Here is a 24,472-nt window from a genome sequence, read left to right as displayed (position 1 = left end):
CTGCCATCTTCAAAAAAACATTGTCATAGTGCTGAGCTGCAGCAAGGAGCTGGATCAAAAGCACCTGGGTGGCTCAGTCGGGTAAGCGACTATCCTCGGCTCAGGTCATGATCCTGCAGTCCCAGGATTGAGTCCCACATCGGGCTCCCTGCTCGGCAGGGAGTCTGCTTCTCCCTCTGACCCTCCCCCCTCTCATGTTCTCTCTCTCTCTCTCTCTCAAATAAATAGAATCTTAAAAAAAAAAAAAAGACAATGCCTATCCCAGAATAACATGCCCATGGTAAGTACACGAGATTACTTTCTTCCCTTCATTCACTCAACAAGTATTTATACTGATCTACTATGTGTCAAACACATGGAAACCTACAGTAAACAAGAGGACTTAGAGAAATAAAGTCACTTAATAAAATATTAAGAGTACTAGATTAGAAGGGTTCAGAATCCATTGAGGCACAAAAGAGTGAGTGATTAATTCACACGAGTTACCCAAAGAAAACACCATAGGGAGATGATATTTAAAACCAGAAAAATGAGTAAATGTTCATCAAGTGGGTAGGGGTTATGGGTAGGAGCAGGGTCTAGGGGAAAGCAGAGCTATAATTCAGATTAAAGTGGCAGGGTAAGCAAAAGCATAAGAGATAAATGGCAGTAATAATTTAAGAAAAATGCAAATAGTGTAGTTTGGCTGGGGCATACAGAATGGAGTGAAGCATGTGCCTTGAGTTAGGCAGGGTACGAATCATAGGGCTCTTTACGCCATTAGAAACTTCATGAGTCGTGATGACTTCATGACTCATCAAAAAATGAGTCGTCGTTAAATAGGTTTTAAGCAGAAGGTAAAATAATCAGATTTACATTTTACAAATATCACAGTAACAACATGTGAAGTATGTGTATGAGGAATCAAGCCAAAAGCAGAGAGACCAGTTAGGAGACTAACATTAGTCCAGGTGATGGAAGATGAAAGCCTAAATAAAACCGCAGTTAGTAGTTCATATAGATAGTGAGGAAGTGATCATATCCAAACATTGTGAGTAAAGAGGGGTGATGGATAGAAACCTGAAAGTATTCCTGGTTTTCTGGTTTAGGTGACAGAGTAGATAGTGGTGCCATTCACAATGTTGAAAATTATAGAAGGAATAGATCTGGGGGTTGTTTCAGTGATAGAAAATACATAGCCTGTTTCTGACCTAAGTGAGATTCAGTGGTATTCTAATATACTTATTGAAAGGGAATTAAGACAAGATTTCAAAGGAAGAATCTTACATACTTTTTTTTTTCCAATTGGGTCATGCATTGATTTATTTAGATATACAAAAAAATGCATATATTTGTGTATACAACTTGATGAGTTTAAACATGAATACATCCATGAAACCATCACCACAGTGGAGTTAACAGACATATCTGTCACCTCCAAAAGTTCCTTTGTGCCCCTTTATGCCCTTTCTTTTTATGGATCAGGATTATTTTTAACTTAAAAAAAAATTGTTTCAGGTAAGAGCTCATTTATTTTTATGCTTATGTTTGAAGCTAAATATTTTCTTGCAATTGTTTGAAAAGAATTGGGTGAGATTTATTCTGTATTCCATTTAAAAAGGGTAGAGGAATTCATTACTATTTCTAACCCTCCTCTCACACAGGTTCTGCATTACATTTCCTTTGTGCTCCCCTACCTAGTGTCTGTTTATGCTGCCGTTTTGGTGATATCCTGAATTTCTTTATCTATTAAACTACCATATAGTCTACTTTTATGATTAGAATTCATTGCAGATGCTATCATTAATCTTCCCCCTACAAGCTAAGTAAAATCTATTTAACCTGGTGTTCATCTTATCTACTGATAAGGAGCTTACTTCATTTATTGATGAGGATATTAGGTACTGAGCAGGATTCTTCCCACCAAGTGGTTAGAAGCAAGTAGACAGCAAGTAAATAACAAGTTTTCAAATGCACATTAACCAAGCCATTGGTTAACAATATGCCATTAACCAAGCATACCTATGCACCTGCTATATAACAGTAGTCTAAATATATTTTTCTTTTCTCTAAAATAAATTTCTAAAACCATCTACCCTTCACACATTTTAGGATAACATTTAAATTTTAAGCTTCAATAGTTGGAAAGGCTGCATTTTCAGATATGTTGTATATTGTAGGTATGTTTTAATTATATTTTTATCAAATCTTGGAGTTGCAGATTTACCTCATTCAATATATGGAAAATGTCTACTATATAACCTGTTCGGAAAACCAGGCCACATTGAGAAACCGTCAGACAAATGTGTCTTTCTCTCAAAGAGTCCAAATTCATTTTTAAATTCAAATAAATGTGGCATTAGGGGTAACAGTAATCATCACACATCAAAGTTCTAACTCTGAAAAAGAGACATGAGGCACCAGAGTCTCACCAGAAGTCTGCTGCCTGAATGAAGTAAGGTGCTGCCCCTTTCTATATTTCTTAGAAAACCTCTAACTGCTCTGCCCTCAAGGAACTCTCCCTCAGGACAATACATTCTAGAATTGTCCCTTTGTTTCATGCCCCAGAAATTTTTATATCCTGAAGCAATACATTATATAAAGACTAGATTCACATTAGGTAGGGTTAAGGAGCAGGCTTTTGGTTGAATAAAGGCTATTGTAAAAGTGAGTTAGAAAGAAAATTCCACAAAACAGAAATGTTCTCAGGTAGATCAATTTTAAGAAAAAATGAAAGAAGACACATGGAAATTTTTGCCCTTTAAGTTATTCACATTCATCTACTCTTCAGAAAGCTTTTCTTCCATAGTAGGGGGTATTCCATAGGCATTTTATACTCTGAGGTATATGGCAGTGGGCTTGAAAGTGAGGTAGTGTACCCCCTGCTATGGAAGAAAAGCTTTCTGAAGAGTAGATGAATGTGAATAACTTAAAGGGCAAAAATTTCCATGTGTCTTCTTTCATTTTTTCTTAAAATTGATCTACCTGAGAACCTTTCAAGCCCACTGCCATATACCTCAGAGTATAAAATGCCTATGGAATCATCCAGAGATTCCTGAAGAGAAACAATCCCAAACTGGTAACTACAATAGTCTTTGTAAGCTTACTAACTCTTCTAGGTAATATTAGCCACACTGAATCATGCTCTACAGGTGATAGAGGTGGGGGCTGAGCCAGGTGAAACCTATAAAAGATGCCATGTGGAGAGGGAATGAGTTCATGTAAACTTTGGTGAAAATGTTTTTCTTTATGCTCAATTTGCAATATTATTTTGCCTCCTCCCATGATGCTGACATGCATGAGGAAGTATAAAACGTCCTAAGACTCTGGAAGTTAGACTGTTTCTCACAGTCCCTGTATTACTCTTACCATTAGGGAGGCTGACATCAATGAGGGTAAATAATTCTTCCTTTTAAACTCAACAACCATTTCAAATAACATTCTCATACATTCTAGGTTATTGAGTCTAAAGGCTTGAAATTGAGGATCCACCTGATGCAGCCACTTGCTTAAGGGTAGTTCTATGAATTATATAATTCTAATGACCTTGCCTGCTACCTATCTCTCAAACTCCTATAAACACAGTTTACTAACATAGAGATGCCCTCAACACTCCTATGTTCTATAAATGTGGGATGGGATAAAAACCAAAGTTTAACACACAATGTACTAGATACTGTAATGTAAGAGAATTAATGGAGCTTCTCAAATCCTTTTTAAAAATTATTTAAGCAGTAAATATATTTGGCTATATGAACATACTTTTTAGGTACTTCAAGCAAGTTATCTAGTATTAATTTTAAATTATAAAATGTCAAACACAGAAGAGATCTTAGAAATCACAAACTGATGCTTTCATTTTACAGATTTTGAAACAGAAGCACTAAGACATGAAGTGACATGTCAAACAAAAGTCACACAACACCAGGGCAGAAACAAAACTTGGTTCTTTTACTGTCTCAGTTTATGCCAACCACGTCCTGGAGAATGTCAAGTGTTTCTTGATATACTGGTATGTAGTAATTCTATGAAATTTAAAAGAAAATTCATATATGATATGCTTGCCTTGGGCATATGGGAACTGACTGTATATCGCACCAGCACAATAGCTAAAGACTTGCCCGTAATCACAGTGACCTGAAATTTTTTTAAATTTTATTTATTTATTTTAAGTAATCTCTACACCCAGTTTGGGGCTCGAATTCACAACCCCGAGATTAAGAGTTGCATATTCTTCCAACTGAGCGAGCCAGACGCCCTGTGACTTGAAATTTCTAAGAAAGAAAGAACTACCTGAAGGATTGCAGAAGTACGCTAATCATTATTTTATCTCTCAGTGAACAATTTAAAAATTAATCATTAAAATCATTCATATAAATGATACTTAATGACATGGTTATACAGCAGAAACGTTTTTTTATTTCAGTCTTACCATATAATATATTGAACAATGTATGTCAATATATTTTAAGGGACTTGCTTAAGGATCATTTGCTTTTATAACCATTCTAAAGTTATAATTCATTCTGGTTCAAATCTGATAATTTATAGTAAAAAAATCACATCTATTACATTTGTAAATTAATACAATTCTGAAAAATGTATATTACTTACTTTTTCAAAGTTAGATATCTTTTAAGCACATGGTAATCTATTTTTCCCACCAGAAAGGAAAAGAAAAAATGCTGCTATGCTTTGAAGCTTAAAATAATCCTCATTGTAAATTACCTTTCACGTCTGTCCTATTAGAATCACCATTCTATGACTACAAAATAATTTCTTCCTTATAAAGTCATTATTTTTAAATCTGAACTAAATAAATAGCTTTAATTTACTAAGGGAGTGTAATCTTAAAAGGAAATAAATGAAAGCAACATTTCATAAAAACTTATTATATTGGTACTTCCGTATGTCCTACACTACAATTTATTCTTGCTGAATCATAAATATATCTCGAGTTAATTAATTGTAAAGGATGGCACCACATGAAAGAGCCTCAAAATTAAACAAAAGGTTCTTTTATCTTGTTCTCATAGGAGATTACTAAAATAATTTTTAAATAGCTTTATAATTAAATTTTAAGCTATAAAATATTTGTATTCTCATTATTCTACTTCATAAAAATTATCTGAACAAATTTCACTAAGCTTAATCCTTTGGGGCTATGATAAATCAAAAACTGTATTCAGCATCTATTGAGAGCAAAAGCCTTCTTCTATTACACAAGGTCACCAAGCATACACAGGATGATCCAATTTAAAAAGAGAAATTGAACTCAATATTTTTTCATTTACAATATAGACAAGCTTTATACATATCGTACAAAGGAATGCTTCCTCAAGTAGATTATGAATGAAAATGTAGAAAAACTAATAAAAGAAATCCGAAGTTATGCTCCTTGAGCTAAAATCTAGATTATTTTTTCTTATGTTTCATTCCCCTAATACTTTCCTCAGATATAAGAAAAAACATGAGAAAAGTGGGAAGTACTACTTCTGGTTCCTTCTTTCTTCCATAAACCATCCACCAGGCTAACCCACAACATACAGAGTTCTATAGCTGACTACAATCAAACAGACTTTCAAAGGGCATTCCAATTTTTCACTGTATTTAATTTACTGACTAAAACTTGGCTCAGCATAAAGTGACCATACATTAAAAACCAGAAAATATATAATCAAGCAAACTATAATCAGGTGTCATTAGAGACTTCTACTTGTGGCCTAAGTGGGGTAGCAAGAATAAGATTTCTCCACCTGCCTGGCAAACAAACATAATATGGGAAAAACATATGAAGGAATGGTTTTCAAGACACTGGACATCAGGCAAAAAAGTACAGAGACAGCTAAACTATGGGAAACGGACAGATAAGCTCGACAATTGCCCCCAGCTTACTGCTTTGAGAGACTTGCCAGGCAGCAGAGCAGTACAGAGGAGCTGGAGTTCAGCTTGGCAAACATCCTCAGGTGAAGAGAACAAACTGAGAACAAGCACTCTGAGGAGGCCAACACAGCTGCATTTTATAGGCCAACTTACCAGAGAAAACCGCAGAGGGAGAACCCTAGAGATCTGCAGGGAGTCCCTTCAAGTATTCAGCTAGTAATGATGAGTGAGCATGCATGTGAAAAAAGTCATTTGAAGGGTTAGAGACAACAGTGGATGTTTCCATCAGCAAAACTGGAAAAACTCTTAATTCACGTCTAATAAACAAACACAAAATTGGTTAAAGTACTCAGGAGAGAGTCAGGAAAACACATATCATAATGAGAATAATCAATCAAAACCAACCAAAAACTGACAAGATGTTGAAATTAGCAGAAGAGAACATCAAAACAGTTATTAAGAGCATGTATTCTACATGTACAAAAACTTAAGTAGATCATAGAAGATATTTTAAAAAGTCAAAAATTGAAATTCTGAGATGAAAAAATACACTGGTATTAACAGCAGATATGACATTGACAAAAAAAGAGTAAACTCAAAAGCACAGCAATAAAACATTTAAAATGAAAAGGAAAGAGAAAAATAAAATTTGGTTTAATGAAAATAACATAAGTGAGCTGTAAAACAACTTCAAGCAGCCTAATGTATGGGTAATGGGAGTTCCTTAAGGAAAAGAGAAAAAGAAAAGCCCAATAAAAATATCTGGTATGTGTTGTGGTGAGCGCTGTGTATTATGTAAGACTGATGAATCACAGACCTGTACTCCTGAAACAAATGATACATTATATGTTAATTAAAAAAACTTTTTTTAAGAAATACCTGCCAAGAGGAGAAGAATGAAGGGGAGTAAGTCGGAGGGGGAGACGAACCATGAGAGACGATGGACTCTGAAAAACAAACTGAGGGTTCCAGAGGGGAGGGGGTTGGGGGGATGGGTTAGCCTGGTGATGGGTATTAAGGAGGGCACGTTCTGCATGGAGCACTGGGTGTTATGCACAAACAATGAATCATGGAACACTACATCAAGAACTAATGATGTAATGTATGGTGATTAACATAACAATAAAAAAACTTAAAAAAGAAAAGAAATACCTGCCAAAATTTTCCAAAACCCTATAAAAACTATGAACTCACAAATCAAAAAAGCTCAAAAAGGCTCCAAACACAAGAAACATGAATAAAAATACACAAAGAAACATCATAATTAAGTTTCACATAACCAGTGATAAAAAGAATTATCTTAAAAGCAATTAGACAGGGGAGCCTGGGTGGTGCAGTTGGTTAAGTGTTTAACTCTTGGTTTCGGCTCAGGTCGTGATCTCAGGATAGTGAGATGGAGCCCCACAGTTGGCTCTACACTCAGTGTGAAATGTGCTTAAGACTCCCTCTGCCCCTCCTCTCCACCCCCACCCCATGCTCAATAATAAATAAATAAATCTTGTAAAAAAAAAGCATTCAGAAAAAAAGAACCTATTATATAGAGAAGAACAAAGATGAGAATGGTATCACACTTCTAATTGGAAAGAGTGAAACAACATCTTTAAAATACTGAAAGAAAACAACCCTCAACCTAGAATTCTATACCTAGAAAAAAAATCTTAAAAAAAAAAAAAGCAAAATTTTCAGCAGAAAAAGTTTAAAATATTCATCAGCAGCAGCCTCACACTACAGTAAATATTGAAGGAAATATTTCAGGCGGATAAAATATGATACCATACAGAAATACAGAACTATGAAAAGAAACGAATAGTACCAGAAATGATAATGATGACAGTAAGTATACAATATTTCTTTTATTACTTAAAACTCCTTAAAAGATAAACTTTTTAAACAAAAAAGAATAACAGTGTATTGTCAGGTTATAAGACAAGTAAAAGTAAAATACATCACACCATAACATAAAGTCCAAAAGAGTAGAAATGGAAACACACTATTAGAAGGTTCTTATATTGTACTATACGTAAAATAGTATAATATCGGTTAAGTCTGATGATGATAATTTAAAGATGTATACTACAGATCCTAAAGCAATTAATAAAATGAAAAAACAAAGAACCAACAAAGCTATAAAACAGAGTCACAAAGCTAATGAGGTAACAAAGGAGATAACCTGTATCATAAAAAGTGCTTGACTAATTAAAAGGAGACCTAAAAAAAAAAAAAATCAGATGGTACAAGTAGAAAAAAAGGAAAATGATATAACCAAAAAAACCATATCAAATATTATATTAAATGTAAATTATCTAAGACCCCAATTAAAGGTAGAGATTATCAGGTTGAATAAAAAAACAAGGCCGAATTATATGCTGCCTATAAGAAAAATACTTTAAATATGAAGACACAAATTAGTCTAAAGTAAAAGAGAAAAATGTAAACCATGTTAATACTATCTATTAAAGAAAGTTAGAGTGGCTTTATTAAGATTAGACAAAGTGGATTTCAGAGCAAAGAATATTACCAGGAATAAAGGAAGCCATTTTATGATTATAAAGGGATCAATTAATTAATAGGAACAGAATAATTCTAAATGTTCATGCATTTAGAAATAGAACTTAATAAAATACATAAAACAAAAACAAAAATACATAGAACTGCAAAAGGAAACAGACTAAATATAGTTGTATATTTCAATATCCTTCTCTTAAATAATTGGTAAAATAAATAAGCAAAAGATCAAAAAGGATATACTGGACTTGAACTCTATAAACCAACTTGACTTAAAGGACATTTAAAAACACTCCATCAAAAAGTAAAGAAGGGGCACCTGGGTGGCTCAGATCGTTAAGCATCTGCCTTTGGCTCAGGTCATGATCTCCAGGTCCTGGGATCGAGCCCCAAGTCAGGCTCCCAGCTCAGTGGGGAGTCTGCTTCTCTCTCTCCCTCTGCCTCTACCCCCTGCTTGTGCTCTCTTTGTCTCTATCTCTCTCCTTCAAATGAATAAATAAAATCTTAAAAAAAAAATTAAAGAATATATATCCTTTTCAAGTACACACAGACATTTAACAAAATAAACCATGTACTAATCATAAAATAAGTATGAATACATTTTAAAGGATTCAAGGTATTCAAAGTATGTCTGGGACCACAACAGAATTAAATTAAAAATCACTACCATAAAGATCTCTGGAAACTCCCTAAATATGTGGAAAACAAATAACATACTTCTAAATTATTCATGCATCAAAGAAGAAAAGGAAAACCTGAAAGTATTTTAAACTGAATGAAAATTAAAGACAACATATCAGAATTTGGGGGGTGTCACCAAAGAAGTACTTAGGGGAAACTGACAGCATGTAATGCCTATATTAGAAAAGAAGAGACATCTCAAAGCAGAGACCTCAGCTCCTACCTTAAGGAACCAGAAAAAGAGAAAATTCAACCCCAAATCAGCAGAATTAAAGAAATAATAAAGATCAAAGATGAAATCAACAACTGAGAAAACCAATGAAACAAAAAAATCATTATTTGAGAAGATCATTAAAACTGATATATTTCTAGCCAAATTAAGCAGGAAAAAAGAGAGAAGATGCAAATTACCAATATCAGAAATGAAAAAGGTAGCATCACTACAGAATCTACAGATATTAAAGGATAATAATGGAATACTATGAACAGGTTTATGCCAATAAATTTGACAAATTATGAGGATCTGGAGAAATTCCTTAAAAAACACCAAAGCTCATTTAAGAAAAAATAAATGACTTGAACAATTCTATACCTATTAAAAGAAATTGAAACTGTACTTTAAAACCTTCCCAAAAATTAAACAGCATGCCCAGATGGCTTCCCTGGTAAAATCTACAAAACATTAAAGGATAAATAATACCAATCCTACAGAAACTTTTCTAAAACACTGAAGAGAGGAAAATACTTCCCAACTTATTTTATCAGGCCAGCATTACTGTGATACCAAAATCAAAGAAACACATTTCAAGAAAAGAAAACTACAGACACTAACACTCATGAAGCAAAAGTTATAAACAAAACTTTAATAAATCAAACTCATTATTACATAAAAGGGTTAATCCATCTTAAGCAAATGGGATTTGTCTGGGGGAATATAGTTGGTTTAGCATTTCAAAATCAACCAATGTAGTTCATTACTACATTAACAAGCAAAGAAAAAACATGATTAATTTCAATAGATGGAGGGAAAGCATTTGACAATTTCCATCACATATTCCTGATGTAAAAACAAACAAATAAGCCAAAAAAATCTCTCAGCAAATTAGGAATAGATAGCATCTATGAAAAGCCGACAGCTAATATAATATCTAATAGAGAAGGACTGAATGCTTCCTCCCTAAGATCAAGAAAAAAACAGGGATATGTGCTCTCACCATTTCTATTCAGAACTGTGCAGGAGTTTCTAGCCAATAGAACTAGTCGAGGAAAAGAAAAATAATCAGGTAAACTGGGGGAAAGACTAGGGGTAAAAAATGGGAAATTATTTATTCTGGGCAAAACAAAACAAGGAGAAACAGGAAACGGTGAGAAAATGGAGACATGAAATCACACAGGAGAACAAATCCCCATAATTATGTCTAAGTAATGTATGTACAAACATCAGCTTCCTATTTTAAAGCTGCCTAAGTAAAGAATTAAGTGATGAAATACTAGGGAGGAGATAAATGCAAATTCTAAAGAACTTACCGAGAAAAACATAGTAACTATTTTTGCTTATTTCAGCAAAGCATTCCTTGGGCAGCCTTAACATATTCCCTAAAGTGGATGGATAAACTACAAAACTCTAGTATAAAACATCTCCTTAACATTTCTTTAAATTCCATAGTCTAATGTTTATTTAATTAATGTTAAAACAAAAATAAAGGGTAATGTAGCTTTAAAAGCTATAAAATTATAAAACACAGATTCTATAAGCTGGGAAGAGCCTCTTTGAAAGGAAAGAAAACAGAGATCAAAGGACAAGTAGGTCTACAAAGTTATAAAATTATGTATAGTAATGGAAAAAGCAGTGTCACTGCTCTAACATTAATCAGTTGTGTGACTTTAAGAATGACCTTAATTCTCCCTGAATCTGAGTTTTCTGCATCTGTGAAATAAAGGAGTTGGACCAATTGATCTCTAAATTATCTTCATCATCTTTGAAAGTTTAAGATCCTATGATTCTAAACAAAATCATCAGCTAAAGGACATAAACAATGAGACAAATCTCTTTAACTGAAAGGAAAAATTAAAAATTTCTTTTATCTAAAATGAGGATACTAGAGGGTTTTTGTTCATTGGTTAACCTGAATATTAATTTCAATTGTCTGCTTTATTTTATTCACAATTAGCTTGACTGTATTATAAGCTTAACTATAATTGAATTATGTGTAGTTTTCATTCTGTACCTTGTTTGAACGTAATGACACTCGTCCTCCACAACGAGCACAGAACTTTGTTTGGCAATATGAACAGTTATGGCCACATCCATCAGCAAATTTTGTTTTGTGGCAAATACCACAGGTTGGGGCATCACCCTTCTGTTCTTGCTGCTGTTGTGATTCTTCTCCCATCTTCTTCACCTGCTCCTTGTACATTTCAAACTGCTGATGAAGTTTTCTGCAGAGAAAACAGATAAGAAAAATTTGGTTTCCTGATGGTCTCAAAAAAATAATAATTACAACAATCTATATACAATTTTATATCCAAAAAATCCATAAAATGAGAATAAAGAATAAAAATTTAATTTTCTGATTATAGAATAATATCCTACATGGCACGTCACAAGAGTGTTGCAACTAGTTCTGCCCTCTGATATACATGATAATTTAAGGGCCAATACATGTTAATAGAGATATCTCTTTGAGTTATAATTGTAAAATTTCTATCTACCATTTGTAATATATTTCAATAATATGCCCTAAAATATTTAAAATATTATTTTTCAAAGGTTTAGCTTCAGAAATAGACTGAGCTGATTTGACTTACACAGTACAGCCAAAATCTATGAATTTCAAATCATTGAGACAACTCTCAATTGGAATGATCTTAAGAATCCAAACAGAGGGGAAAACACTGGATGAGTGCTCTCACTAATTGTTTAAATCTGTTCAACAGTCTGGATATTAGTTGGCTTTAAAAACACTGTGAAATATTAGGAGCCTAGCAAATAAGGCTGTACAAATAAAAGTAAGGCCAATTTTTATCTTAAAAACAAACCAAAAAAATGAGAAAAAAGTTGCCTAGAAAAAGGTATTATTTACTCTTTAAAAATAAATACTGATAAAATTTTTCACTCCCATTATCTTCATAAAGGAAATTTAAAAATGTTTTAAAACTATAATTAACTCTGCTTAGGACTTACAAAACTGTAAATAATGTCACTCCCAAACTAAAAATGATAAAAGGCTAACTAATCTACAAAATCATAACTTTTCTTGAGCCCATCAGAGAGTTGAGGATATAAAGCAAACAAATAATAATCTGAACTCCAAAGAACAGCAAGCCCCTCCAAAGAGAAATGAAATACACTGTTTCACTGTTGGTAGGGCAGAAGAGAAGGAGAAAGAGGGGCCACCATTCAAGCAGGTAAGAGAAATCAGTTAAAATTTTAACAAATTGTAAAAGGCCAAGTGTGGGCTAACGTTGACAGTCTGGAATACCTAGAGGCCCAGGCACAAGGAAAGTTCACATTCACTCACAAGCACTTTTCTGCAGGCCTCTACTGGTTACTTATGAGGAAGATAGGGAGCAGGGCATAAGAACAAACAACTCTTCGGGGTACACATGTGTAGGTGTAAAAGAGTTAACTAGAGGTTTGCTGAGGTACAGGCACATTCCCCAGACTATGTCTCCTAAAAATGTCAAAGCTATAAACCATAGGGAGAAGAAGGAAACTCTGTCATCCCCAGGGCAAAGGCAAAGATCCACTGCAGCTAAGGAAAAGGTTAAAGGAAAAAAAACCTCTACCCATGAAAGAGGGACAGGAAACCATCTTCAGCCAACATCCTTTGCTCAAATCAAAGGCCTTTCATAACTAGGGAAGGGATGGAAACCTATCAGAGATACAAGGCAAATTTACTTCTATAGGAAGAAGGGCCTAAGAACTCTGAGCAAACCTCATCCATAAGGCCCAGATGGACAGCTCCTGTCAAAGATGAAGGGCAGGAAAACAACAAAACACCCTTGCCCCTGCCACAAACGTAGAATCAAGAAATAAGCATCAATAGTCTACTGTAGGGGAAAGGGCAAGAGCATATGGAGAGATGCCCCCTGTGGAGTAAGTAAATGGAAATGGCTAAAGGGGTAGCAAAACACTGGAAAAAACTTCTGATACTCCTGCATCCATCCTAAATACAATGCAGCAGTAGCCCACTGGAGGAATTTGGAGGAATTTGAAGACTGTGATGCACTAAAGATAATGATGGCCAAAACAATATCCAAACCTATCTGAACTTCTGACCTGATGATAATTTAATTTCCAACACTAACAGTCTGACAGAAAAGGCATGCCCACTTTAAGGCATAAATACAATTCAAAGCCACGATACTCAGGGGAAAATAACAAGGAATAAAGAACCCATTGTCGAGAGAGAAAATAATTAAAATAATTAGATTCAGAGATGACAAGGATAATAGAATTATCAGAATTATCAGACTGACTTGAAAATGATTATAATTATTAAGGTAAAATATTTAGAGAAAAAGGGGGACAACAGGCATGAACAGATGGGGTACCAAAACAGAAAGATGGAAAGTGTAAGAGTCATCTGAAAATGCTGGAAATAGAAAACATGGCAACAGAGATGAAGAATTTCTTGGATGCGCTAATGGATATGCTTGAAAGAACTAAGGAAAAGATTAGTAAACTTGAAATAAGTCAATAAAAAATATCCAAACAAACAAAAAAGAATTGGAGAAGGAAAGAAAAAAAAACAAACACAGCATCCAAAACTATGAAAGCAGCCAGAGAAAATGACACATTATATGTAGAGAACCAATGATAAAAGTTACAAAAGATCATCTTTCAGAAACCATGGAAGCTAGAAGACTTTGGAGTAATAGCTATATATAGTACTGACAGAAAAAAAATCTGTCAACCCAAGATCCCATATGCAGTGAAATTATGCTTCGAAAAATAAAGGCGGGGTGAGGAGCAAGATGGCGGAGGAGTAGGAGACCTAAATTTCGTCTTGTCCCAGGAATTCAGCTGGATAGGAATCAAACCATTCTGAACACCTACGGACTCAATAGCAGATCAAAGAAAAGAATAGCAGCAAGTCTCTGAACAGAAAAGCGACCACTTTCTGGAAGGTAGGACATGCGGAGAAGTGAATCTGAGGTGATTTTTGGGAAGATGACGGCGGGGGAGGTGGCCTCCATCGGCCGCTTCCGGCAAATGATAGAGCAGCAGAGCCCAAAATCGGAAATTTTAGAAGTCAGCTCCGTTGAGGGACGTCGCTCCAGTGGCTAAGCAGGGGTGGAGCCCTCGTGGGACAGTGTGGTCTCAGGACCCTCAGGGTCACAGAAAGACCAGGGGTGCCACGGTGCAGCAGAGCTCCCGGTATTGGAGCAGGGAAGCTGGCTGCAGAGATGGAGCCGAGGAGCAGGCTCTCAGCTCAGGGTTGCCATCAACCATGATCTGCAGCACAGTCAGGCCATTGCTGTTCCAGCAGGGACCCAACAAGCGGCAGATCCGGGGAGACTCCTCTTCTTCCCTGGGGAGGAGTGGCGCGGGAGCGCACTGCAGGCATCTGCTGGGTTTGGAGACTCCACACCAAGTCGGGTGCCAGAGATAGAAACGCTTGGTCACAGGCCCAGTGAGCACGGAGTGCGGCTGGAGACCACAGAGACGGGAGTAATTGACTGCTTTTCTCTGGGGGCTCACTGAGGAGCGAGGCCCCAAGTTCGTGGCTCCTCCAGGGCGGAGATTGGGAGGCCACCATTTTCGCTCTCGTCCATCAAAGCTGTACTGAAAGCTTGCAGGGAACAAAAGCTCCCGAGAGCAAACCCGAGCGGATTACTTAGCCCCAACCGGCAAGGGCAGGGCAATTACGCCTTCGGCAAAGACACTTGAGAACCACGGCAAGAGGCCCCTCCCTCAGAAGATCAGCAGGAACAGCCAGCCAAGGCCAAGTTTACCGATCAATGAGAACACAGAACGCCAGTGCTAGGGGAATACAGCACATAGAATTCATGGCTTTTTTCCTCCTGATTCTTTAGTCTTTCAAAGGTAATTTTATTAATTTTCTTTTTGTTCTTTTTTTTAATTTTTCTTTTTCCCTTTTTCAACCATCTTATCAATCCCTTTTTTAAAAATCTTTTTTATTTTTCATTTTTAGAGTCATATTCTATCCCTTCAGAGTAGTTAACCTTATGTTTTGATATATATATAAGTTGTTCTCTCTTTAAAATTTTGGGATACAGTTTCTTCTACCAGACCAAAATATATCCTACATCTCTAGTGTATGGCTTTATTCTAGTATCCTGCCTGAGCACATTCTCTCCCTTTTTTTTCTTTAAATTTCTCTTCTTTCTTTTTTCAAACAACATCTTATTAATTCCTTTCATAAAATCTTTTATAATTTTCATCTTTACAGTCATATTCCATCCCTTCATCATATTTACCTTTATTTTTGTATATACATAAGCTTTTCTTTCCTTAAAATTTTGGGAGGCAGTTTTTTCTAACAGACCAAAATACGCCCAAAATCTAGTGTGTGGCACTGATCTATTCACCAGCCTGATCATATTTGATCATATTCTTTTTTTCTGATCTTTTCCTTTTTTTCTCTTTTTTCTTTCTTTCCCTTTCTTTTCCCCTGGTTTCAGATCTCTTCTGATTTGTTTAGTGTATATTTTTCTGGGGTCGTTGTTACCCTTTTAGCATTTTGTTCTCTCATTCATCTATTCTCCTCTGGACAAAATGACAAGATGGAAAAAGTCACCTCAAAAAAAAGAACAAGAGGCAGTACCGACTGCCAAGAACCTAATCAATATGGACATTAGTAAGATGTCAGAACTGGAGTTCAGAATGACGATTATAAAGATACTAGCTGGGCTTGAAAAAAGCATGGACGATATTAGAGAAACACTTTCTGGAGAAATAAAAGAACGAAAATCTAACCAAGTCGAAATCAAAAAGGCTATTAATGAGGCGCAATCAAAAAGGGGGGCACTAACTGCTAGGATAAATGAGGAAGAAAAGAGAATTAGTGATATAGAAGACCAAATGATGGAAAATAAAGAAGCTGAGAAAAAGAGAGATAAACAACTACTGGATCACGAGGGCAGAATTCGAGAGATAAGCGATACCATAAGATGAAACAACATTAGAATAATTGGGATTCCAGAAAAAGAAGAAAGAGAGAGGGGCAGAAGGTATATTGGAGCAAATTATAGCAGAGAACTTCCCTAATTTGGGGAAGGAAACAGGCATCAAAATCCAGGAGGCACAGAGAACCCCTCTCAAAATCAATAAAAATAGGTCAACACCCTGACATCTAGTAGTAAAACTTACAAGTCTCAGAGATAAAGAGAAAATCCTGAAAGCAGCTCGGGAGAAGAGATATGTAACCTACAATGGTAGAAACATTACACTGGCAACAGACCTATCCATAGAGACCTGGCAGGCCAGAAAGGACTGGCTTATTTTCAGAGCACTAAACGAGAAAAACACGCAGCCAAGAATACTATATCCAGCTAGACTGTCACTGAAAATTGAAGGAGAGATAAAAAGCTTCCAGGACAAACAAAAACTAAAGGAATTTGCAAATACGAAACCAGCCCTACAAGAAATATTGAAAGGGGTCCTCTAAGCAAAGAGAGAGCCTAAAAGCAACATAGACCAGAAAGGAACACAGACAATATACAGTAACAGTAACCCTACAGGCAATACAATGGCACTAAATTCATATATTTCAATAGTTACCCTGAATGTAAATGGGCTAAATGCCCCAATCAAAAGACACAGTCTGTCAGATCGGATAAAAAAAAAAGACCCATCGATATGCTGTCTGCAAGAGACTCATTTTAGATCCAAAGACACCTCCAGATTGAAAGTGAGGGGGTGGAAAACCATTTACCATGCTAATGGACACCAAAAGAAAGCTATGGTAGCAATCCTTCTATCAAACAAATTAGATTTTAAAACAAAGACTGTAATAAGAGATGAGGAAGGACACTATATCCTACTTAAAGGGTCTATCCAACAAGAAGATCTAACAACTGTAAATATCTATGCCCCTAACATGGAAGCAGCCAATTATATAAGGCAGTTAATAACAAAAGCAAAGAAACACATTGACAACAATACAATAATAGTGGGGGACTTTAACACCCTCCTCACTGAAATGGACAGATCATCTAAGCAAAAGATCAACAAGGAAATAAAGACTTTAAATGACACACTGGACCAAATGGACTTCACAGATATATTCAGAACATTCCATACCAATGTAACAGAATATACATTCTTCTCTAGTGCCCATGGAACATTCTCCAGAATAGATCATATCCTAGGTCACAAATCAGGTCTCAACCAGTACCAAAAGATTGGGATCATTCCCTGTATATTTTTGTACCACAATGCTTTGAAACTAGAACTCAATCACAAAGGAAAGTCGGAAAGAACTCAAATACATGGAGGCTAAAGAGCATCCTACTAAAGAATGAATGGGTCAACCAGGAAATTAAAGAAGAATTTTAAAAATTCATGGAAACAAATGAAAATGAAAACACAACTGTTCAAAACCTTTGGGATGCAGCAAAGGCGGTCCTCAGAGGAAAGTATATAGCAATACAAGCCTTTCTCAAGAAACAGGAAAGGTCTCAAATACACAACCTAACCCCACACCTAAAGGAGCTGGAGAAAGAACAGCAAATAAAGCCTAAACTGAGCCGGAGAAGAGAATAATAAAGATCAGAGCAGAAATCAATGAAATAGAAACCAAAAGAACAGTAGAACAGACCAGATCAACAAAAGTAGGAGCTGGTTCTTTGAAAGAATTAATAAGATTGATAAACCCCTGGCCAGACTCAACAAAAAGAAAAGAGACATGACCCAAATAAATAAAATCATGAATGAAAGAGGAGAGATCACAACCAACACTAAGAAATACAAACAATTATAAGAATGTATTATAAGCAACTCTATGCCAGCAAATTAGATAACCTGGAAGAAATGGGTGCATTCCTAGAGATGTATCAACTACCAAAATTGAACCAGGAAGAAATAGAAAACCTGAACAGACCTATAACCACCAAGGAAATTGAAGCAGTCATCAAAAATCTCCCAACAAACAAAAGCCCAGGGCCAGATGGCTTCCCAGGAGAATTCTATCAGATATTTAAAGAAGAATTAATACCTATTCTCCTGAAACTGTTCCAAAAAATAGAAATGGAAGGAAAACTTCCAAGTTTGTTTTGAGGCCGCACCATTACCTTGATCCCAAAACCAGACAAAGACCCCATAAAAAAGGAGAATTACAGACGAATATCCCTGATGAACATGGAACAAAAATTCTCACCAAATTACTAGTCAATAGGATCCAACAGTACATTAAAAGGATTTTTCACCACGACCAAAGTGGGATTTATTCCTGGGCTGCAAGTTTGGTTCAACATCTGCAAATCAATCAATGTGATACAATACATTAATAAAAGAACAAGAAGCATATGATCCTCTCAATAGATGCAATAAAAGCATTTGACAAAATACAGCATCCTTTCTTGATCAAAACTCTTCAGAGTATAGGGATAGAGGGTACATACTTCAATATCATAAAAGCCACCTATGAAAAACCCACAGTGAATATCATTCTCAATGGGGCAAAACTGAGAGCTTTCCCCCTAAGGTCAGAAACACGGCAGGGATGTCCACTCTCACCACTGCTATTCAACATAGTACTAGAACTCCTAGCCACAGCAATCAGACAACAAAAAGAAATAAAAGCCATCCGAATCAGCAAAGAAGAAGTCAAACTCTCACTGTTAGCAGATGATATGATACTTTATGTGGAAAACCCAAAAGACTCCACCCCAAAATTGCTAGAACTCATACAGGAATTCAGTAAAGTGGCAGGATATAAAATCAATGCACAGAAATCAGTGGCATTCCTGTACACCAACAACAAGACAGAAGAAAGAGAAATTAAGGAGTCGATCCCATTTACAATTGCACTCAAAACCATAAGATACCTAGGAATAAATCTAACCAAAGAGGCAAAGGATCTGTACTCAGAAAACTATAAAATACTCATGAAAGAAATTGAGGAAGACACAAAGAAATGGAAAAACGTTCCATGCTCATGGATTGGAAGAACAAATATTGTGAAGATGTCAATGCTACCTACAGCAATCTACACATTCAATGCAATCCCTATCAAAATACCATCCACTTTTTTCAAAGAAATGGAACAAATAATCCTAAAATTTGTAGGGAACCAGAAGAGACCCCAAATAGCCAGAGGAATGTTGAAAAAGAAGCAAAGCTGGTGGCATCACAATTCCGGACTTCCAGCTCTATTACAAAACTGTAATAATCAAGACAGTATGGTACTGGCACAAAAACAGACCAATGGATCACAGGGATGTTGAAAAAGAAAAGCAAAGCTGGCGGCATCACAATTCCAAACTTCAAGCTCTATTACAAAGCTGTCATCAAGACAGTGTGGTACTGGCACAAAAACAGACACATAGATCAATGGAACAGAATAGAGAGCCCAGAAATGGCCCCTCAACTCTATGGTCAACTCATCTTCGACAAAGCAGGATAGACTGTCCAATGGAAAAAAGACAGTCTCTTCGACAAACGGTGTTGGGAAAATTGGACAGCCACATGCAGAAGAATGAAACTGGACCATTTCCTTACACCACACACAAAATAGACTCCAAATGGTTGAAAGACCTAAATGTGAGACAGGAGTCCATCAAAATCCTAAAGGGGAACACAAGCAGCAACCTCTTCGACCTCAGCCGCAGCAACTTCTTCCTAGTAAGATCGCCATAGGCAAGGGAAGCAAGGGCAAAAATGAATTATTGGGACTTCATCATGATAAAAAGCTTTTGCACAGCAAAGGAAACAGTCAACAAAACCAAAAGACAACTGACAGAATGGGAGAAGATATTTGCAAATGACATATCAGATAAAGGGCTAGTATCCAAAATCTATAAAGAACTGGTCAAACTCAACACCCAAAGAACAAATAATCCAACCAAGAAATGGGCAGAAGACATGAACAGACATTTTTCCAAAGAAGACATCCAAATGGCCAACAGACACATGAAAAAGTGCTCAACATCGCTCAGCATCGGGGAAATCCAAATCAAAACCTCAATGAGATACCACCTCACACCAGTCAGAATGGCAAAAATTTACAAGTCAGGAAATGACAGATGTTGGTAAGGATGCAGAGAAAGGGGAACCCTCCTACACTGTTGGTGGGAACGCAAGCTGGTGCAGCCACTCTGGAAAACAGTATGGAGGTTCCTCAAAAAGTTGAAAATAGAGCTACCATACGACCCAGCAATTGCACTACGGGGTGTTTACCCCAGAGATACAAATGTAGGGATCCGAAGGGGTATGTGCACCCCGATGTTTACAGCAGCAGTGTCCACAATAGCCAAACTGTGGAAAGAGCCAAGATGTCCATCGACAGATGAATGGATAAAGAAGATGTGGTGTATATATATACAATGGAATATTATGAAGCCATCAAAAGGAATGAAATCTTGCCATTTGCAATGATGTGGATGGAACTGGAGAGTATTATGCTGAGCGAAATAAGTCAATCAGAGAAAGACATGTATCATATGATCTCACTGATATGAGGAATTCTTAATCTCAGGAAACAAACTGAGGGTTGCTGGTGTGGTGGGGGGCGGGAGGGATGGGGTGGTGGGTGATAGACATTGGGGAGGGTATGTGCTATGGTGAGTGCTGTGAATTGTGTAAGGCTGCTGAATCACAGACCTGTACCTCAAACAAATAATACATTATATGTTAAAAAAAAAAAAAAAGAAGATAGTAGGAAGGGAAAAATGAAGGAGGGGGGAAATTGGAGGGGGAGCCGATCCATGAGAGACTATAGACTCTGAGAAACAAACTGAGAGTTCTAGAGGGGAGGGGGTAGGGGGATGGGTTAGCCTGGTGATGGGTATTAAAGAGGGCAGGTACTGCATGGAGCACTGGGTGCTATACGCAAACAATGAATCATGGAACACTACATCAAGAACTAATGATGTAATGTATGGTGATTAACATAACATAATAAAATAAAATAAAGGCAAAATAAAGACTTTTCAGGCAAAGAAATTTTGAAAGAATTTATTGTCAGAAGACATTAAGCACAGGAATTTAAAGTAAGTTCTTTAAGCAGAAGGAGTATGATATTCCTTGAAAGTATCATATAGAAACCTGGAACACATAAAAATAAATGCTTATATTAAAAAGAAAACAGTCTCAAATCAATTTCCAAAGAAAGGAGAGAAAATTAAAACCAAAGAAAGTATTTTTTAAAAGTTTTTTAAATTATAGAAGAAATCAATGAATGAGTGCCTGGGTGGCTCAGTTGGTTAAGCGACTGCCTTCGGCTCAGGTCATGATCCTGGAGTTCCGGGATCCAGTCCCGCATCGGGCTCCCTGCTCAGCAGGGAGTCTGCTTCTCCCTCTGACCCTCCCTCCTCTCATGTGCTCTCTCTCTTTCTCTCTCTCAAATAAATAAATAAAATCTTTTAAAAAAAAAGAAGAAGAAATTAATGAAACCAAATGCTGCTTCTTTAAAAAAAAATAAATAAATAAAATCAATAAACCTCCAGCCAAAATGGTCAAGAGGGGGAAGAAAAAAAGAGAGAAGATAAAAATTACCTAGAGAAAGAATGATAGAGGGAACATCACTACAGACTCCACAGTTAATCAAAATTAAATGCAAAAGATTACAAGAGAAAACTGTGAACAATTCTATGCCCATAAATTCTATAACTCACATGAGAAATAGACTATAATAAAATAGACTATTTCCTTGAAAGACTGAAACTAGCACACCTCACTCAAGAAGAAAAAGAAAGCCTGACAAGTCCCATATGTGTTAAAGAAATTTAATTCCTAGTTTAAAACCTTTAGAATAAAGCTCCCATTCTCACTGGCTTTATTGATGACTTCCACCAAACATTTAAGGAAGAAATAACACCAATTTTACATAATCTCTTCCAGAAATTAGAAAATAAGGGAACACATCCTAACTAATTTCCTAAGGCCAGCATTACTGTGATACCAAAACTATATAAAAATATAACGGAAAATTATAGACCAGTATTCCTCATGGGAAGATGAAAATTCCTCACACAACATTACCAAGCCAAATCCAGAAATATGTTAAAGAATAATACATCACAAACAGGTGTACCAGGCTTATCCTGGGAATGCAAGGTTGATTCCACATTCTAAATTCAAGCAATATAAGTCACCATATTAACAGACTAAGGGGAAAAAAACATATAATTACGTCAAAATATAATGAGAAAGCACTTGACTCAGCAAACTAGGAATACATAGAAACTTCCTGAATGCAATAAGGGTTTCAACAAAAAAGCCAACAGCTAATATCATACTGTATTGTGAAAGATTTAATGCTTTCCCTCTAAAGTCAGGAACAAAGGAAGGTGTCCTCTCTCATTACCCCTAATCAACATTGAACTGGAAATCCTAGCCAGTGCATTAAAACAATAAAAAGCATAGAGATTGGAAAGGGGGAGAAATAAAATTGTGTGCAGATGGCATAATTATCTATATACAAAATCCCAAAGAAACTACAAAAAATCTCCTAAATGTGCTTTGGCAAGGTCACAAGATACAAACTAAGTATACCCCCAAAACTTGTATTTTTACATACTAGCATTGCATAATTGGAAATCAAAATTTTAAAAAGTAGTCTGCAAAGGCATCAGAAAACAAAAGAAAGAAAACACTCAGGTATAAATTGAACAAAATATATACAGGCTTTTTATGGTAAGAACTATAAAATACTAAAAAAAAGAATCAAAGGGGATCTAAGTAACAGGAGAAATATGCTGTATTCATCAATGAGGAAACACTATTGATAAGATATCAATTCTTTCCAAATTAATCTCTCGATTCAGTGTTATCTTAATCAAAAACTCAGCATGATTTGTTTTAAGAAATTGCCAAGCTACCTCTAAAATTTATGTGGAAAAGCAAAAATCCTACAACACGCAAAATATTTTAAAAAGGAAGTATGCAGGACTCATACCACCAGATTTCAAGACTTATTATAAAAGTGACAGAAGTAATCAAGTCAATATAAGATAAACACATACACCAATGGAATAGAATAGAGTCCAAAACGGTCCAATACTTAAACGGTCATTAATTTTTTTTAAAAAAGGTGTCAAGGCAATTTAATGGAGAAAGAATAAACTTTTAAGCAGTGAGAAATTCATGTGCCAAAAAAGTATTGGAAACCTATGTGTTAAAAAAAAAAGAACCTCAATTCATATTTTACATCTTATACAAAAATGAACTCAATGTATTATATAACTGCAATCAACAGATTACAAAACTAAATATAATGACTAAAACTATAAAACTCCTAGAAAAAAAACACTGAAGGAAATCATGACCTTGAGTTAAACAAAGACTTCTTAGATAGGCTAGGCAAGTATTTCTTCAACAAGACGTAAAAAGGTTGAGCGACTGCCTTTGGCTCAGGTCATGATCCTGGAGTCCCAGGATCGAGTCCCGCATCAGGCTCCCTGCTCAGCAAGGAGTCTGTTTCTCCCTCTGACCCTCCCCCCTCTCATGTGCTCTCTCTCTCTCATTTTCTCTCTCAAGTAAATAAATAAAAAATAAAATCTTTAAAAAAAAAAAGATATAAAAAGTGTGAACCAGAAAGCAGTCATTGGCAATATGTTAAATGAGTAAGCATGGCTTTGTTCCAATAAAATGTTATTTATAAACACGAAATTTTAATTTCATGTAATTTTTATAGTCACAAAATGTTATCATTAAAAAAATTTTTTCCTATGATTTTAAAATGTACAAACCATTCTTAACTCACCACTTACACAAAAACAGCCATTAGGCCATGTTTGACCTATGGGCCATAGTTTGCCCACTTCTATACAATATGAGTTCATTTATATGACATTCTAGAAAAGGCAAAGTTAGGAGGACAGAAATCAGACCAATGGTTGCTAGGGACTGGGGCAGAGCAAGGGAATTAACTACAAAGGGGCACAAGGAACTTTTGGGGGTGAAGGAAATGTTCTATGTCTTCCTTATGGCAGTAGATATACAACTGTATGTTTCTTCAGAATTCACTGAAGTGCATACCTCAAAGGGGTGAATTTTATTGTAAATAAATTACACCTCAAAAACCTTGACTTTAAAAAAAGCTACTTTCAAATGCTACATAAAGTCAGTAAGTAAATTAAAAATAGACTCTATGAGTGAGTCCGTTGTGTCTACTTAATTACAAACACACACTTCCTTCTTCACACCTAATATCAATACACTTAAATAGTTATGCCAGTTTAATGAACTTTTTCTGTAACTTCAGATAATACACTGTTTTTTCCCTGATTATCT

General features: G+C 35.8%; 1 protein-coding gene across 28 annotated transcripts in view; it reads right to left on the bottom strand.

The window, feature by feature from the left end:
* The window catches only part of RIMS2 (regulating synaptic membrane exocytosis 2), a 587,791-nt gene that overhangs the window by 458,997 nt on the left and 104,322 nt on the right, over positions 1-24,472 (bottom strand). For all 28 annotated transcript variants that reach the window (XM_073893075.1, XM_073893081.1, XM_073893077.1 and 25 more), the window contains one exon: positions 11,277-11,487. In XM_073893075.1, the coding sequence (XP_073749176.1) occupies positions 11,277-11,487 (211 nt within the window). The remainder of the gene's footprint in view (positions 1-11,276; positions 11,488-24,472) is intronic.

Source organism: Callorhinus ursinus, unplaced genomic scaffold (assembly GCF_003265705.2).
Source record: "Callorhinus ursinus isolate GAN/ISIS: 27379988/994484 unplaced genomic scaffold, GSC_fseal_2.0 scaffold5, whole genome shotgun sequence".
NCBI lineage: Eukaryota > Metazoa > Chordata > Mammalia > Carnivora > Otariidae > Callorhinus > Callorhinus ursinus.
The sequence above is the reverse complement of the archived record's forward strand: the minus strand, read 5'-3'. Positions and strand labels throughout refer to the sequence as shown.